Raw genomic sequence first — 18,452 nt, 5'->3', positions numbered from 1 at the left:
GCCTCGGCCTGTGTCAGGTCACCTGGACCTGTGGGGTCCCCACCGGGTTTCCAGCTGTGCACCCACCCAAGGGCTGGCGGGTCCTCTGTCCTGCCTGCAATGGTCCCCCGAGGGCCTGGCTTCCCGTGCCCCTTGGGAGCTCGGCCCACTCCCCGGGACACGCTATCACCACTAACCTGCTTGCCGGACGGGGCCGCTGTCCGTGCTCCCTCCGAAGCCAAACCTGTCACAGAAGGGAGGTGCCCAGTGGGGCTCGCAATGGCAGTTCTTCCTATTGTTGCACACCTTTTGGGCAGAGGGGGACAAAGAAACCAAGAGGGAGGCAGGGTTAGGATGTGTCTCCACCTGGGGCGGCGCCAAGTCTCTGAGCCCTAACTGAGCCCCATAGCGAAGCAAAGGCCCTGTGGTCAGTGCCCCCACCACATGGAGGCAGCCAGACTCTGGACACACCACTGCGAGGATCCACCCTGCACCCAGCACCACACCAGTCGAGAGCCTGAGGCTGCAAATATAACAGAATCTGCTGTTGTTACATCAGCAGCTGTTGAGAGAAAGATGGAGACCATCAGGGCTCACTGGCCCCCTCCCACCTCTTTTCTGTCTCAATTTCCAGGTGCCTTTTTTTGGTTCCAGGAAACCCTCCCAATCTGGCTGAGATGAGAAGACCTCTCAGTAGTGAGAAAGGGACCCTGCTACTGGGACATGAAATCCATGCCCTTGGGCATCAAGGGTCTGACAACCCCGGGCAACTTCAGACAGGGTGCTAGGGGAGGCTGGGTGACTCAGGGTCCCACAGCAGTCTGACGGCCAGGCCTCCTGCTCCCCCTGATGCCCACAAGGTACCGCCTCCCCAAAGTCTGCTCTGATTCCTTCAGCAGACACTCTGGAGGGCTGGTCCCAGCTCCTACCCCCCTGAGTGGTGGACACAGCCAGCAGTGAACTGTGTCCTGGTGAAATAAGAGGATGATGGCTCTGGTCCCAAGCGAAAGGGCTGCTCAAGAAGGTGGGAGGGGCGGCTTTGCTCTTGGTGGGCCCTGAGGCTCCACAGAGGGGCCAATGCTTGCTCACCCTGTGATCCAGGGTGACTGATGCCACCTGTGATGACATTCTACTTGTTGCTGGTATGTATTATGGTACATGGATCTGACTGAACTACTACAGGAACCAATGGAAAATGATTATGAAAACAAGAGGGAATCCTTTCTAGAAAGACAATGAGACTGAATGCTTTGGGAATGCTGTATGACAGGTAAGGCCCTAAAAAGGACTTTGGACAAATTTGGAATGAGAAGGACAACTGAAAAACGATCGGGAAAAGCTGCAAAATAAAGGATTCCTCATTCAGGTTGCTCCTGAGTGTTGCAGTTTCCCTTGGACTTAGAAAAGCAAACGGCACATCGTGGATGGCGCGCTTTGGGTGGTTCTGTGTAAGGAAGTCAGGGCTGAGCTCCCATCCTGCAGGCTTCAGCTCCACGTCAAAATACTGCTGGATGGGGCCAAACCCACGCTTTCATGTTTTTAAGGCACATTAAATGTTGGGGTGTATATCTCATTTGTGATGTTTCCCAGGTTGTGATGAGTCAACCACAGTCAACATCGACAAACCCAGATGCTTCCAACAAAAGGCCAACAGTCAGGAAAGCCCGTGATAAGCGAGAAAGTACGTTTCTATGAAGCTCACATGAAGCAGAATGAACTGTCACGAGCACCGCCCAGGCTGCCTGGAGTCTGAGTGTCCTGCCGTTTCCCCAGAGACCCTGCGGCTGGGGCACCACCCCTGGGATTCAGGCACTATCTCCTGCTGTGAACCACAGTCAGGGGCCCTCTGGATGGCTTGTGGCAGAGAGATTATAGCCCCGACAACTGCCCCCCCACCCCAGAGGGGCTGCTGGTGAGCCTGGCCTTGCTAAGGAAAGGGTTGGGGTCTAGCTGTTACTTGTTCCCAAGTCATGGCAGCTGCTCAGCCCCCAGGCAATGCGGGCCTTTCCTCTCCACTGTGTGGATGGGATGCCAGGGATGCTGGAGGGTCAGGAGTCCAGGCTCCCTGATCCAGCATTGCTGCTAACTGGCCACCTAACCTTGGACGTGTCACTACCCCCACGTGGGTCTGGACTCCATCATCAGTCAGATAATGAGGCTGCACTAGATCATTCCCTCCAGCCATTAGGAAGAAGTCTACGATCCAATGAAGACATGGAAAGACTGCGTTTTATGCTGACAGTCAGCTACGCTCACCACCAACAAACCCATCTGAGGTGACACTGCAATCCCTCATGGTTACAGCACAAAAGTCATCTTATGCAAACCTCCATAATTCTGTGTTAGAATCATCGGCAAGTGTCTGCAAGTTTTAAAAATAGAATTTGAAGCACCATTTCTGCAGAAAAGGCTTCAGAAAAACAAATGAACCATTGGCATAGCTAATCAAGATTAATATGATTCCATTGGAAATAATTAAGCCCATCAGGAAAAATAAATTAGGTTTTGAACAATTAGAATCCTCCCCTCCCCCAAATCCTCTGAACTAAAACAACAGCCTTCTTTAGTTGAAACCCACTGTATGTGATTTCAAGAGCATGTGGTCAGTATGTGCTGTCTTCTTTGTTTTAATTGCTTTTGGAAATATTTCAGTTCAGACACATATTCTGAATCTTGGTTGTGAGAGAGACAGCTCCGTTTGAAACGCTAATGAAAAACTCTTCATGAAGGAAGGTTAGTGTTAAAATTACTTTGAAGATGACAAAGTCCTTTCAAAAAAATCCAGAACGTCAATTTAAAAGATAATTACCGCTCAATATGATTTTCTTTGTTAAATAAAATCCCATTTCTTATGCCATGTAAAGGTCAAAGAAAATGAATGTCTTCAGAAGAAAATAATACTGAGGAGACAGTGCTATGTTTTTACAAAGTGATGGATGGCGGAAATCCTTTACAAAGGAATGATTTAGTGCTGAGCTTAATTATGGGCTGGCTACATGAAGGCAGTTCACCTACTTACCCCCCTGCCGTGGCACTGCACTGCACACTCATGCACACCAAAGACACTGACGTTCTGACACCGACGATTCAGGCAGATCTGGAGAAGGAGGGAGGCATAGTAAATATCCATGTCCATCTACAAACACACACACATGCATCTGTGTATTAAAGAACAGAGGAATGGATAAGGAAGATGTGGTACATATACACAATGGAATACTACTCAGCCACGAAAAAGAACAAAATAATGCCATTTGCAGCAGCCAGGATGGAGCTAGAAATTGTCACACTGAGTGAAGTCAGACAGGGAAAGACATATATCATGCGATATCACTTATATGTGGAAACTAAAGAAAAAGGTAAAGATGACTTTACCTACCAGAAAGAAATAAGAGTCACAGATATGTAGAAAACAAGCTTATGGTTACCAGCGGGTAAGGGTGGGGGAGTGATAACTGGGACATTGGGTTTGACATTACGCACTATGATGTATACAATAAATAACAATAAGGACCTACTATATACATATATAGCCCAGGGAACTCTACTCAGTACTCTGTCATGACCTACATGGGAAAAGAATCTAAAAAAGGGTGGATCTATGTATATGTGTAACTGATTCATTTTGCTATACATCTGAAACTAACACAACTTTGGAAATCAACCGTACTCCAATACAAATTAAAAAAACAAAAAGCAAAGAAAAACTCCAGAAAGACCATCTTTCAGTTAACGCACATGGCAGAGTGGTGCTCTCTGCATAGATTGGGCATAGGTTCTGATGTCCACCTCCAAGTTCAGCCCGTTCCAAGACTCACATCAATGTGCACATCATGGGAGTCTTCTATCTTCACGGCAGGTTATATGGTTTTGGGCAACTCTGAAATTACGTTAACTGATTTCCTCGTGACTTTTGTTTGGAGCTTGCAAAAAAATCTACATATCGCAGCATTTTTGCCCTCATTTTTTCTCTACTATTAAAAGATATAGGAGAGAACAGAACAGCCTAGTCCTTCACCTGGGCCAACAGAGACTCAAAGACTCCAGGAACCCAGGGTCCAAGAATCTTGCAAGGGAGATAGTAAAATACGGGAACTTTCCCCAAATGCTGACTGACAAGCATTATCGTTGATGACATAAACCATCAACAGAAATGCTCAACAGAGGAGAACAGACGCTTCCCTTGTATTTATCAAGCCTCTGCAGAGGCAGTAATTTGCTAAATGATACTGGGCTGGTTGAAAGAATTTAGTCTCATTTCAAAGGTGCATAATATAGTCCAGACTCATGGGATCAGGCTCTTTATCTCTCATAAAATGTTACAAATTGGTGGAGTCAAAGGAAGAAAAGTCGAATTTTTCGATTACAGAAGTATTTTTAATCAAGTAGGACCTTCCGATGAGACATTGACCATCTGACCCCAGCAGCTTATCTAAGGCAAGATGAATGCCCTGAGAAAGAAGTGCTGGTTGAAGCGGCTCTCAGGGCTGGTGGGGTCGTGGCCAAGTGGACTGGCACATTTCTGCTGATAAAAGAAACTGTTTGGGGTTGCAATGAGCACAGCAGGACCCCAGGCAGAATCACAGCGGATGGGTGCTGCCCCCTCACAACCCATGGCCCAGGCTCAAAGATGGCTTTCAAAGAACTGGAGCTCTGCAGGAAGGAGATCAAAGCACATTTAATTTTGCACATGAAGTGAAAAGCTCACTGATAAATTGAGTCCTTGGAATTTCAGTGTTCAGATGCACCTGGCCTTGGTTGTTCAAATCACCGTTTAAGTGGTGTCATTCTAATGTCAAGACTTGAATATAAATGAATGTGTGTGATTAAGGAGATACCCAGAATGTATAATGTGTTTCACATATCATCCTGTTTCCTTAAGGATAAAGCATTGATGGCGTGTGAGGGAAGGGGGTGGGGTGGGGAGGAGGGGACTCCTGCCCTGGGGACCCAGCTGCAGGAGCTGGCTCAGAACCTTTTCTTTCTGCTCTGTGACCTCCTGTTAGTAATGGTTTCATATCCATTTTGAAAACGGGGCCCTAATCAAAGCATCTTCCTTCCTAAAATGTTAATTATTAACTTGCGATCATTCAGTCTGATGAGAAACTTTAGTGGGGGAAAAAAATCAATGTGGCAGAATGTGAAAATCTCAATTGTTTTTTTTTTTTTTAATCACTGTGCACTTTATTCCTAACCTCCCTCCCCAAATATCTCAGTCTACCTTTCCCCCTTGTCTCCAAAAGAACCCCCTTTGGCTTTAAGCTTATCTCATCTCCTCCCCTCTCCTGTCCCTCTGTGGGGGTCTCTGAAACTAAATCTGACTTCCCATTCTGTCCAGGTGAGAACAAGTCCCTACTGTGCCAAAAACCCAGACCACATTTCCAAGAACAATATAATACGCTGCTGTGTTTCCTTCCAGAGTAATTTCCTGGCTGGAAACTCGCATAACACCCAGAGTGTAGAAAAGACTTCTTAACACTGAAGGGCTGAGAAAACAAGCTCAATTTCCCCAAATCTGCGATTTCCCCAAATCTGCATCTCAATGGTCGGACGAGGAGCTAGGATTTGCTTATTTATTCTTTTCCTTCTAGGTGCAAAGAACTGGATTTTAGAGGCAGCATTCTGAGAAGTGGATTTTGAAAAACAAACCATCCCTGTAACTCAGGTCTCGAACAGGACGTTTCTCAGTGGGTCCTTCCAGACTCACATTTGTGATGCAAGGGAGCATTTCGGGCTTACTTTTCCATCTGCGCACTTTGTGCCGGCAAGCACGAGCCCCGGGTCCGGCAAGTCATCACCCAAGTACACGTGGGTTCCACGGCACAGAATCCGGCCTCCTTCCTGCAGGGGGATATTCGTTTCTATGGAAACGGCATTGGTACCAATGACTGGTCGGCTGGCACCTCCTTGACACTGGATTTTTCCACACTTGGCGTCTCTGGAAAGGCAAGAACAGACAGTCCTCAAAGAGGGAAAGTGTGGAAGCAGCCCTAAGTGATCTAGGAGGTTCAAAGTCGTGGCGTGGTCAGGACACGGACCCCCCGTACCTCATCGCGCACTTGGCAAAGGAGCTCTTGGAATCTTTGCCGCAGTTGCCATAAGGGTCACCTGCAGAGTTGACTCTCTCAAAGCAGATCCCGGGGGCAGGTTTAGCACCTGAAACAGAAGCAAAGCAGCACTCTCACCTCCTGCAAGTGTTTGGGATAGTTTTCTTTGAACAGCCCTGGTGGTTCAGTTGGTAAAGAATCTACCTGCAGAGCAGGAGACTCGGGTTTGATCCCTGGGTTAGGAAGATCCCCTGAAGGAGGAAATGGCAACCCACTCCAGTATTCTTGCCTGGGAAATCCCATGGCCAGAGGAGCCTGGTGGGCTACAGTCCATGGGGTTGCAAGAGTTGCACACGACTTGGTAAACGAAACAACCTCCTGGCTTTCTAAAGGCAGATGGGCTCCAGTGTCCTGAGAAGTCTCACCTGGCATCTTAGCTGATGCCTGAGCCTGCTCAGCTCACAGCAGAGCTTGCGTCCCATCACTCCCTCTTCTGGAGGGCTGCTCTGTGGGCCCATGACATGTGCAACCTCTCAAGAGGTGAGGTCCGGCTCTGGGACCAGACCCGACCCCACACCAAGGCACTGAGTGGCTGGCTGTGGTCAAACAAGGAGGCTTGCTTTCTTGAACAACTCCCACATAATTCTGGCGAAAAAATGCAAGCTAAAGCAGGCTCCAAGGAATAATGATGACTAATGAGAAGAAGCAATGAGAGGGGCAGACAGAAAGAGAGAGAACGTGCAAGGCAGAGATCGCACGCCCCGTTTGCAGCCCCACAAAGCTCCCTGTCGGAGCAAGCACCGGCTTCGACGAATGCCTATGTTGATCAGGCAGAGACTGCCCTCAGAGGCCATGAGACGTAAAACCTCCCAGTCCTTTCACACAGCAGGACAGTGCCCAGCAGAGGGGGATGTGGGAGCCAGAGAGCTCAGGAAACGGTCCTTTTTAGCACATCTTCCGGCCAAGGAAAGCGAGAACACGTACCTGGGATTTGCGTTGCGGGAGCTCCACAGGACTCTAGAATGCTCTGCATAGTGGCATCTGCTGAGGACTACGTGAGAAATTCAGGCAAAGTTGCCTTGTCCTTCAGAGTAAGCTGTGCCCTGTGCTGTGTCCTGGGCCTGCCTTCCTTTCCACATGGGTATCCTATCTGGGCACTCCCTCTCACGTCTGCCAGGATGCCAACTTCCCAGAGCCCAGTTTTGCCTCCTGCCCTTCTCTGTATCCTGCTCTGGGGAGGCTCCATCGCCTTCCAAGATGACCATGTTGTGATGGGCAATGCTCCCCTTCTCCCAGGGATCAGATGCTGTTCTTATTACTAAAAAGTCCATCTTTCTTCAACCTGATTCCTCATCAGACATATTCAGCATCCCATTAAAACACACAACAAACAAACAGGCAGACAAATGAAACAAAGCCCGTGTAGCAGTTGTGACCAGTCATGGGTTCAGCAGTTGATCTCTGCACTAAGCACCCCATCCTGGACCTCTCATTTCCCGTTCTCTGTTTTCTGGGGGGGAAAAAAGCATTAAGAGAGGCCTCCCAAAGTCCTTCCAAAAGGCATTTACCTAAACTGGACACGTCTGACTCTTTGCGACCCCATGGACTGTAGCCCGCCAGACTCCTCTCTCCATGGAATTTTCCAGGCAAGAATACTGGATGGAGTGGGTAGTCATTCCCTTCTCCAGGAATCGAACCATCGAACCTGTGTCTCCGGTGGCTCCTGCATTGCAGTCAGATTCTTTACCGCTGAGCCTCTGGGGAAACCCCAAATATGTATAACTGAATACTATTCAGGCTTTAAAAAGAAGGAAACTCTGCCATTTGAGACAATATGGATGAACCTGGAGGACATTATGCTGAGGGAAATAAGTCAGATACAGAAAGACAAATACTGCATGATCACAGAATCCAAAAAAGTTGAAACCATAGACGCAGAGGGTAAAAAGGTCATTGCCAGGGGCTGCAGGGAGCAGGCAAGAGGGAGATATTATTAGTCCAAGGGTACAAAGTTTCAGTTACACAAAATGAATTCATTCTAGAGGCTGACTGTACAGCACGGTGACTATAGTTACTAATACTGCATTGTGTATTTAAAAATTTTCTAAGACAGTAAATCTTATCTGTTCAGTTTTCTCATCACATACACATATACACATAAAAGTAAATTAAGAGGGTGGGAGGAATAGTTTGGAGGTGGTGGATATGTTTACGGCATGGATTGTGGGCGTGATTTCAAAAGTGTATGCTTCTCTCCAAACCCATCACGGTGTGCACACTAAATATGCACAGCTTTTTGTATGCCAATCACAGCTCCATAAAATGGTTAAAAAAGCCTCTCTGTTTCCCACAGCACATCCCTTTCATCTGCAGTTTATTTTGACGCTGATCCGTTCTATTCTGTTGTATTGCTGTCACGGGAAATCTTATTTTTAGGCACAAGTGACCACTCACCCACAGTGAGTCTTCCGATTTTACTTTTTCCGTTTGCTCAGTGGGTGTGTGTTTAGGCTTTCCACAACCTAATTATCCATTCTGTTGCTTTTAAAAGTTCCTTTACCAGAATAAAGAAAGTGGAAGCAGGAAGTCACATCTTGGGAACAGTAATTAAACACGTAATAAACGTGGGCTTGTCTTTTCTTAACCTGTGTTGTCAGTTGATTTCAGTGAACCTCCTAAACCAGCAATGATTCACGAGAACCAGTGTAGACGCCCAGCTGGACTGTGAGAGTCAAGATGCGACGGAGAGACTAAGCAGTCAGGAGTACTCAGCCAGAACAAAGAAGGCAGTCATGCCACTTGCAGCGACGTGGTGGGCCTAGAGACGGTCATACTAAATGAAGTCAGAAAGAGAAAGGCAGATACCAGATGATGCCACTTATGTGTGATATCTAAAATATGCCACAGACGAACTTACCTATGAAAGAGGAACAGACTCACAGGCATAGCGGACAGACTTCTCATCACCCGGCGGGGAGGAGTGTGGCGGGGGAGGGGTGGATCGGGAGTTTGGGATTAGCCGACGCAACGATTACATATAGAATGGATAAAGAACAGGTTCTACTGTATAGCACAGTGAACCGTATTTGATATCTTGTCATAAATCATGATGCAAAAGAAGATGAAAAGAACATCAATATACATATAATTGAATCACTTCACTGTACAGCAGAAATTAACATGACACTGTGAATCAACTATACTTCAATACAATAAATATTTAAAAAAAGAGTTCAGTAAGTAAACCATTCTCTCTGATGACTGATCTTTGGGGAAAACTGTGTTTTATATTTGTGCATTCACGAGATCTAAAAAAAACAAAAACAAATGTTGATCAAGTCCTTATTTCTTCTGGAAGGCCTCTTCATTTCTGATTTCTACAGTCACTGGTTGTGCTGCAGTGCTGGAAGGTCTAGGGCTTAACTGGTGTCAACCCTACAAACCAGGAGACCCCGGTCACGTTATAGGGAACTCCTGAGATGCTGTTCCCTTTGTACAATGAGGACAAGAACATCACCTGTCCTGAAGGTTCAGTGAGACCCCCAGGCTCTCAGTAAGCCTGTTTATACTGAGGACAGCCACCAGTCATGGCGAAGGAGATGGCCTGACCCCGGATGTTAAAGATGGCAGAAGACATGAAGAGAGGAGAGCTCCTTGGAGCTGACCTCGTTTGCAACCCTACAAATGTAGGGAGCTACATTTGTAATGTTGCAAAAACTAGTTCAGGATGGTGTCAGTAGGGGCTTCATGCCTGTTACCTTCCCAGAGGGTCATCCCCAGGGTCTAGCCCATCACAGGAAGCCAGTGAAGACTGTTGAATGATTACCCAATGTAACTCCTGGCCCCACCTTGGGAAATGAAAGGGAAGAAAGAGAATCTCCTCGATGGAAATTTTGGGAGGTTTTGTACATACTTTGCATGTTAAATAAAAGTACAGTCATAGCTCAGTGAGAAATGGAACATTTCTTACCACGTCAGTAAACAAAGGATATCCTAGTCATCAGTAACTGCAGCTGCCACTGATGCTGAGCTGGTGAGCCCTCAGGGCACTCAGGATATGAAAACACAGGATGCTGGCCCCAGATAGTTCAGGTCCATCACTCAGTCCTGTCCGACTCTTTGTGACCCCATGGACTACAGCATACCAGGCTTCCCTGTCCATCACCAACTCCCGGAGCTTACTCAAACTCATGTCCATTGAGTCAGTGATGCCATCCAACCATCTCATCTTCCCCAGATAGCTGAGGTGCATATCCAAAGATGATTTCAGCGAGCCCATCCTCTTACATATTCCCTTATATAGAAAAGCACGAAATCCCTCCATTTGAGATATCTGGCTTTCCTTTAATTAGCAATGGCCTTTTGATGCTCAGACTATCTGCCCTTCATTGAAAAACTTCTGTATAACCTGGATGCCCCTCCTCACCTCCTCAGAGCAGTTTTCTCAGGGTTACTTGAGATGTTGCTTCCCAGGGTTGAAAGTCCTAAAAATTCCCAGTGAATAAAGCATAATTCTCAACTTTTAGGTTGGGAGCATTTTTAAGTTGATATCAGGATGGCTCAGTGGTCAAGAATAGGCCTGCAAAGCAAGGGATGCAGGAGATGCAGACTGGATCCCTGGGTCAGGAAGATCTCCCTGGAGAAGGAAATGGCAACGTACTCCAGTATTCTTGCCTGGAGAAATCCCATGGACAGAGGGGCCTGGTGAGCTACAATCTGTGGGGTTACAAAGAGTCGGACACGACTGAGCACAGCACAGGGATCTCAGCTTCCCTCTACCCAACTCCTCTTGTTTCAGTGAGTGGGGTTCCTGCTGCCCCGAGTCCTGTGCTCTTTCTGGGCGCTGCCCCAGCCAGCCTGGGCTGCCCCTCCAGAAGCTCATATCAGCACACAGGTTGCTGCCTCATTTGAAAGAGGTAGCAGGAGTCCTCAAGCAAAGACACTTGAGTTTGATTTCCTTTCATTCCACTGAACCCTGGGAACACAGAGCGTCTTCCCTTGGAACTCCTTTCCTTGCTCTTAAACCAACAGACACAGTTGAAACGAATGGGGGCACTTTGGATCCCCAACGTGCCATTTGTTGGACCCCCCACTGTGAGGTATCGTGCTGGACACGGCAGGGAGTAGAAGCCATTCCTGGTCCGGGACGATCCTGCATGCCATGGAACAACTAAGCCTGTGCATCACAACCGCTGAGCTTGTGCTCCAGAGCCCGGGGACCACGATTACCGAGCACGCTTGCCAGCATAGTGAAGCCCGTGTGCCCTGGAGCCCACGCTCTGCTACAAGAGAAGCCACCACAATGAGAAGCCCGAGCACAGCAACTAGAGAGCAGCCCCGCTCGCAGCAACTAGAGAAAAGCCTGCACAACAGCGAAGACCCAGCACAGGCAAAAATAAAGAAACAAAGCCGGGTGGGGTTTGACCTGGAAAACCTATTCCACTCTGGGATGAATTTGCCCAGTGGCTCCAACAATGCAGAGTTCTAAAGGTTAATTTTCTGGCTCTTGCAAGAAACTAGTCACTGTCTGTTTCCAAGAGGTTTGCTCATCTCAGCTCTTCTCCAGAACTCAAGGGAGCAGGAGATGACACGACACACCTCGCTGATGAGGTATCGGCGGGGCGTGTCATCAACGGGCACAGCACCGACGCTGTTGGCCACAACGTGCCAAGGAAGCTCAGTCTGGATGCCTAGCGGGTCATGATTTCATTGGCTACAGACACCTGGGGATAGAGCGATCTCTCTGTGAAGTCAGAGACCAGAATTACACCTGATCCTCTGTCATATACTCCAGGTTCTCATCTGGAGGATTAAGGGCAAGGACACTCTGATGGGTAGTTCGTGGTCAAACTCAATGGACAAGATCTTTCACATCTCCATCCTCAAGCACTTAGGGATTGAAAATATTCAACTTTTATCTCATCAATACTCTGAAACTGCTGCTGTTTCAATGGAGTGGGGGGTGGGGGGCTGGGGGAGGTGAGTGACAGAGGTCAGAGGAGGGTGGGGCAGAACCCTATTTATCACGCTGGTTCCATCCAGGTGAATAACACTTCTTACCCTGAAGTCTCCACATTGGGATGAGAAGCCTTGCCTGAGAAACATGGATGTTTAAAGACAAGGGGGTTTACAGAGAAGGATAAATACCATGTGACATCCCTTCTATGTGGAATCTAAAAAGAAACGATACAAATGAACTTACTGACAAACCAGAAAGAGACTCACAAACTTAGGAGAATGAGATGATGGTTGCCAAGGGAAAGGATAGCTAGGGAGTTTGGGATGGACATGTACACACCACTGTATTTAAAATGGATAACCAACAAGGACCTACTGTATAGCACAGGAAGCTCTAACTTAGTGCTACGAGGCAGCCCTGGAGGAGGGGGGTTTCTGGGGGAAAATGGATCCGTGCGTATGTGTGTCTGAACCCCCTAGCTGTTCACATGAAATGATCACAACATTGTTAGTCGGCTGCACCCCAACACAAAATAAAAAGTTAAAAAAAAAAAAAAGACAAAAGAGTTTAATAAGTGAAACTTAAATGAAAAAGTATCTAAGCAGTTGAAACTTGATCCAGATCACAGCATACTCTATTGCTGTTTCACCTCTGATCTCAGGCTATAGGACAGTGTCACACAAGGTTTGGGGCCACCTCCTGAGGCCAGCACGCCCCCAGCTAGAGGTGGGCACTGCTCAGTCCCACCTCTTGTGTCAGGGGGAGCGGTTTCCTCCACTGGTTTGGAGCAACCATAGAGATTTGTGAAAACGACTTGCAGAAAACGAGACTTCTGAAATTGTCTCATATCCCTTTTTCTAGGAACGGAAACCCCTTTTCTTATGGAAAATCCACTTTTTATGGTTCAAGCAGGGCTAATTTTCCCAACTAATGCCAAAAGCATGGGCATGAGATTCAAGTCTGGCCCCTGAGACTGCTCCATGTCACCAGTAATAAGTTTAGGTCAGTGATGGATACAGGACCAAAGCCAGTACATCAGCATCTTCCTTGGAACCTGACTGCTGGAGCCGGCTGGATGAGGGGCCTGGGCTGCTTTGCTCCTGGGACCGCTGACCATGGCCGTGTCCTTCAGGGTCTCCCCCATTACTACTCTCCCTTGAGCCTGGGGACCCCCTGCTCTCATTTGCCTTGGAGGGCTGTCCCCATCTTCCATCCATCACATTTGCCTTTTGCAATATTTGAAGGCTCTGGTCTCACTGTAAACCCCCTGTGGACTGAAAAGGTGCCTCAGGCCTGTACAGAGCAGGTGTGTCCCAAGAATGAATGAATGAAAACCAGAGGGAACGCAGTTCAGGGAAAGCACATCCTGTCTCTACCCCACTCCCTGTAGGAAGTCAGTTGTGGTTCCCTCAGAACAAAGCATCTTGGGTAAATAAACACAGTTTCCTGGTCTGCCTTGTCTGGGTCCTCACTTATTCATTTACATCAAGTGAAGTATTACCATGCTGGCTTCCCTCATAGCTCAGTTGGTAAAGAATCCGCCTGCAAAGCAGGAGACCCTGATTCGATGCCTGGGTTGGGAAGATCCGCTGGAGAAGGGATAGGCTACCCACTCCAGTATTCTTGGGCTTCCCTGGTGGCTCAGCTGGTAAAGAATCCGCCTGCAATGCAGGAGACCCTGATTCGATTCCTGGGCTGGGAAGATCTCCTGGAGAAGGAGAAAGGCTTCCCAACTCCAGTATTCTGGCCTGAGAAATCCATGGACTGTATAGTCCATGGGGTCGCAGAGTCGGACACGACTGAGTGATTTTCACTTTCATCCTTTTCACTTAAAAGGAAAGAAGATATAAAGTCACAAAAAGACATTTTACTTCCTGGAAAGGTAAACTGTCATTCCCTCAACGTTTAGACACATTAAAAAGAATTCTATAAGCAAGGAAACCAGAAAGGGGGCTCCATGCTGATCTTGGGAGTAGACACAGCTCCTACAGTTGAAAAAAGCATCATCATAGGAAACAGACTAGAAGACGCAAACCAAGAACAACTTCCTGAGCACCCTTACCACTGGGACCTGCAGACACCAGGAAGGACAGTCAAGAGTGTGGAACCAGCCAGCCGGCGTTTATCTTAGAGACAGAGGGCTCAATAATTGAAAATGTGTAAATGACGTCTATCTGCTAGTAAGATGTTATAAAGGTACAGATCTGACTTCAAAGTTGCTGCACGTAAAGACGTCTGTCTTCATGAAGACAGGAGACTTCATATCTGTCTCATGAAAAGAAGTGACAGGTTTTCTTATCACTACTACATTACATCAATTTACAGCCTTTGAATTTTTAATAATGGAACACTTAGATGTTCTGCTATTATCAAAAGATGAAATTTAGCCTTTCAGAAGGATTTTTGACATCATCCTGCATTTTATCATTCTATAAGAAGTGATGGAGTTTAATTACCACCTTTATCTTCAGAGTGATATAACTTGTGATTTGGAAGTTTCCTATGTCATTATGTCTTTTGAAAGAGAGATGATGACATCTCGTATTAAGCCCACAATTTATGTGATCTAATCTTTCTTTAGGGTTTTCCCTTGTGGCTCAGGGGTAAAGAATCTGCCTGCCAATGCCGGTTTGATCCCTGGATTGGGAAGATCCTCTGGAGAAGGAAATGGCAACCCACTCCAGTATTCTTGCCTGGGAAATCCCATGGACAGAGGAGCCTGGTGGTGGACCATAGTCCATAGGGTCGCAAAAGAGTCGGACACGACTTAGCAACTAAACAACAACATTTCATTAAAATGAGTCCGTGATGCAAATACAGGTCCCCAATTCAGTTGCGTTGGCTCCTCCTCCCTGGGGTCACTAACATCCCTGCCCCTGTTGCTAATTCCACAAAGGCATCTTCACAAGTGACCGCAGCCTGCTTGTCCTCCCCGTCCTCCCTCTGCTTCTCTTCTCCACACTGACCTTCACCTCCGTGGAAAAACAGAGCCCCAGCAAATACATTCTCTCATTTCCTTCTTGCACAACGGAACAAAAAAGAGACTTTCCTGCCTCCTAAACAGTATGACTCTTGGCAAGATCACTCTTCTTCCCACTTGTAGCCTGATGCTGTGGATGTTTGGAAATGTACCGTTCCCGGTGTGTTGTCATGAAGAAAGTCATTTAAACCAGCCCTGCCAGGCTTCCCTGGTGGCGCGGTGGTAAAGAATCCACCTGCCAGTGCGGGAGATACGGGTTCCACTCCTGGTCCGGGACGATCCCGCATGCTGTGGAACAACTAAGCCTGCGCACCACAACTGCTGAGCTTGTGCTCCAGAGCCCGGGGACCACAATTCCTGAGCACACGTGCCACAGGACTGAAGCCCGTGTGCCCTGGAGCCCACGCTCTGCTACAAGAGAAGCCACCACAATGAGAAGCCCGAGCACAGCAACTAGAGAGCAGCCCCGCTCGCAGCAACTAGAGAAAAGCCTGCACAACAACGAAGACCCAGCACAGCCAAAAATAAAATAAATTTAAAAAGTAAAAATAAACCAGCCTTGCAGATAAACACTGCAGAGGCACCGGCCCGTAAAAATCGTCTCACCAGCTCACACCACATCAATCAGGTGACGCTATTTTCTGGTGAGTGATAAAATAGATAAAACTAAGATAATTTCAGGATTTCCTTGATGCAGATTGTTTGTGGCTCTACACACACAGTTATCTGCAAGATTAACTTCCAAGTAACGTTTTCAGTTATCATGCTAGTGCTTCACATAAACAACATTGGCAAAAGTAAATTTTCTGCCTGAAGAAACATATCCAGCTGTATTTCAGAAGGAAATGTTTAAGGTCATGTCGCATTGACAGAAAATCTTTGTGGCTATTAAGCCTGAAGCGGACAGAGGGCTAAATACAAGGTCCGGTTTGAGCTGCAGGTAACATTTACGTGTTTGACATTAACTGATAAAGTCTTGAGATTCAAGATTTGTGGGAGAAGCATCAGTGGGGGAAAAAAATGTCAATTCCAAGCCGACAAGGATACCATTGTTGAATAATCGTTAATTATTAATGTTAATAATCGTTAATAATCAATAATGATATCAATATCAATAATATCAATAATCAATAATAACGTTAATAATCGTTAATAATCAATAATTATTGTTGAATAATCGTCAGGAAAGCAAGCAGATGAACAACTCTCACAAAAAGTATTCTAAAACTATATTACTTTGCTTGTTAGGAGTTGCAGGCATATGTTTTGAATTTTCTATCATTTTGTTTGTAGAAAGATTTGGAAGAGGATTATTTTATTGAAATATAAGGCTGGATTGAGAAACGTCCCTCTCAAAGGAATTAGTTGGGAGGAAGGGCTTCCACTGGCCAGCGTTTGGGTAGCCAGATCTGGGGAGTAACTGATGACTGTTTCCTGAATGTAACAGATGATGCTGGCCAAGTTACCGGGATGCCAGCGACAGGGGCTGGCAGAGCAAGTACCCTAGATTTCTGAGTCACTGGGCTTCCTAGGGGCTGAAAGTGACCCCAAAGTACACATGGTCCCGATCCCAGAGCATTTGCTAAAGGCTGGGAAATGAAAGACTATATCCTGAACTCATCGCATGCTTGACAATAAGTTTTCCTCTTCTGAATCATGAAAAGTTAATGCAAACCGACCACAGTAACAGCAATATACTGCTCTCTGCCTGCTGCAGCTAGGGGGCTGGGACCCAGCTGAGGAAGTGACCTCTGCCCCGGGAACTGTGACGGTCCCATCCTGACTCTACTGCAGGTCCCAGGCGAGAGTGCACTGGGGCTGTGGGAAGCGTGTCCCTCTGGCAGAACCAGGGCTCTTGGTCGGCAACTCACAAGAGCAGGACATGGCTGAATAGTTATCGAATGAGAGTGCATGGTGGTAGACAGGGCTCTCTGTTCTCCAAGCCACAGCCCAAGCTCTGGACAAGCAGAAGAGCCTACGGTTCCCCTGGGCTGGGTCCCTGTTCCTGTGCACCTTGGCCCCTGCTGTTCTGGACACAGGAAATCCCTTCCTCTCCTACCTTGGCAATGACTACTCCAGGGCAACCTTGTTTAGGACCCTTCCTGCTCTAACCACCACTCCCTCCAACCCTGCCCCAGGCTGAGCCCAAGGCCCTCCTCTTTTCCCACCAGATCACGGCCCTCCCCACAGCCCCAGGCACTGTGCAAGTTGCAAGTTACTGCACGCTATACATGTAGTATATTCATAGACATGAAATAGACAAGCTACAGTAGAGGACAACAAAATACCCACGCAGAAGGCGTATTACTCTCCCCATTTTCACATGAGGAACAAGAGCTGAGCAACTTGCTGAAGCTTACCCTTTTAGAAAGTGGTCCATTCAATGCCCCTGGACCCCCAAGAGGGCCTTATGTCTTAATCCTTGAACCCTGTGACTATGCGACCTAACTTGGCAGAAGGGACTTTGAGGATGTGATTAAGAAATCGAGATGGGAAACGATGCTGGGCAACCTGGATGGTCCAATTTAATCCCAAGAGTTCTTGTAAGAGGGAGGCAGAGGATCAAAGTCAGAGATAGAGATCTGACCGCAGAAGTGGAAGTCACAGAGACAGAGATTTGAAGATTCTGTTCTGCTGGCTTTGAAGGAGGGTGAAGGGGCCACGAGCTAAGAATCGCGGACAGCCCCTCAAAGTTGGAAAAGGCCAGCAAACAGATGGTCCCCCAGAGCCTCCAAAGGTAACACTGCCCTGCCAGCATCTTCATTTTAGGACTTCTGACCCCAGGAACTAGAAGATGATAAAGGCGTGGTGTCATAAGCCACTGTGAGAGCAGACACAGGAAGCTTACCCGGTGTCCGTGAACTGGAGAGCTAGGCTGTCGCACTGATATAAGGAGAGGAACACCCTTCATTAGCAAAGCGGGTGGTTGAAGGCCCTTTTAAGAACCCCCAGGTACAGGGAGCCCCTGAAGCTTCTGGCACCAAGTCTCAGTGCTCCTGAGGATGTCAGTGTGATGACTGCAAGTACTAAGAGGGTCAAGAGAGATGGATCCCAAGAAGCCACCAGCCCAGGGGACTCTCCCAACCTAGTCCCCACGCCGGTTATTTCCAGGAACTGGGAGCTTCTGACGTCAGAGATGTGTAGTTTGTGTGCTATGCCCCTCAGAGGAAGCCCGCCGTTGCTGGGCAAGGGCCCCCTCCGTCACCAGGGTGAGTGGGAGGGGAGAGAAGGGGCCAGCCCGGACCCTGGGGCCGCAGGCCCCACCGTTGCTCGCAAGGACGTGGCAGGTCCAAGCAGGTAACTCCCTACCGCTTCTGCTCTGGAGAAGCTCAGCCTGTGAGTCACGCTGTCAAGTCTGTCCGCCTCTCTCTCCCTGGTCAGGCAGCTCAAGAAGGACTAATCAGATGAGATAATGAACACCAGCCTCGGTCACCATGAATCACAGGCCCGCAGCCAGCTGAGTCACTCAGTGGCAGGGGGGAGAGAG

The 18,452-nt window shown here is 47.7% G+C and overlaps 1 protein-coding gene across 1 annotated transcript in view; it reads right to left on the bottom strand.

The window, feature by feature from the left end:
- Positions 1 to 18,452, bottom strand: part of ADAM12 (ADAM metallopeptidase domain 12) — a 360,531-nt gene that overhangs the window by 38,566 nt on the left and 303,513 nt on the right. Inside the window, exons 15-18 of the mRNA XM_010859570.1 lie at positions 6,027 to 6,135; positions 5,719 to 5,917; positions 2,999 to 3,076; positions 177 to 285 (exon numbers count right to left, since the gene is read on the bottom strand). Coding sequence (XP_010857872.1) covers positions 177 to 285; positions 2,999 to 3,076; positions 5,719 to 5,917; positions 6,027 to 6,135 — 495 coding nt within the window. The remainder of the gene's footprint in view (positions 1 to 176; positions 286 to 2,998; positions 3,077 to 5,718; positions 5,918 to 6,026; positions 6,136 to 18,452) is intronic.

This window comes from Bison bison, unplaced genomic scaffold, assembly GCF_000754665.1.
Source record: "Bison bison bison isolate TAMUID 2011002044 unplaced genomic scaffold, Bison_UMD1.0 scf7180017864456, whole genome shotgun sequence".
Lineage (NCBI taxonomy): Eukaryota > Metazoa > Chordata > Mammalia > Artiodactyla > Bovidae > Bison > Bison bison.
Note: the sequence above shows the minus strand (reverse complement) of the source record. Positions and strands in the feature narration are given on the sequence as shown.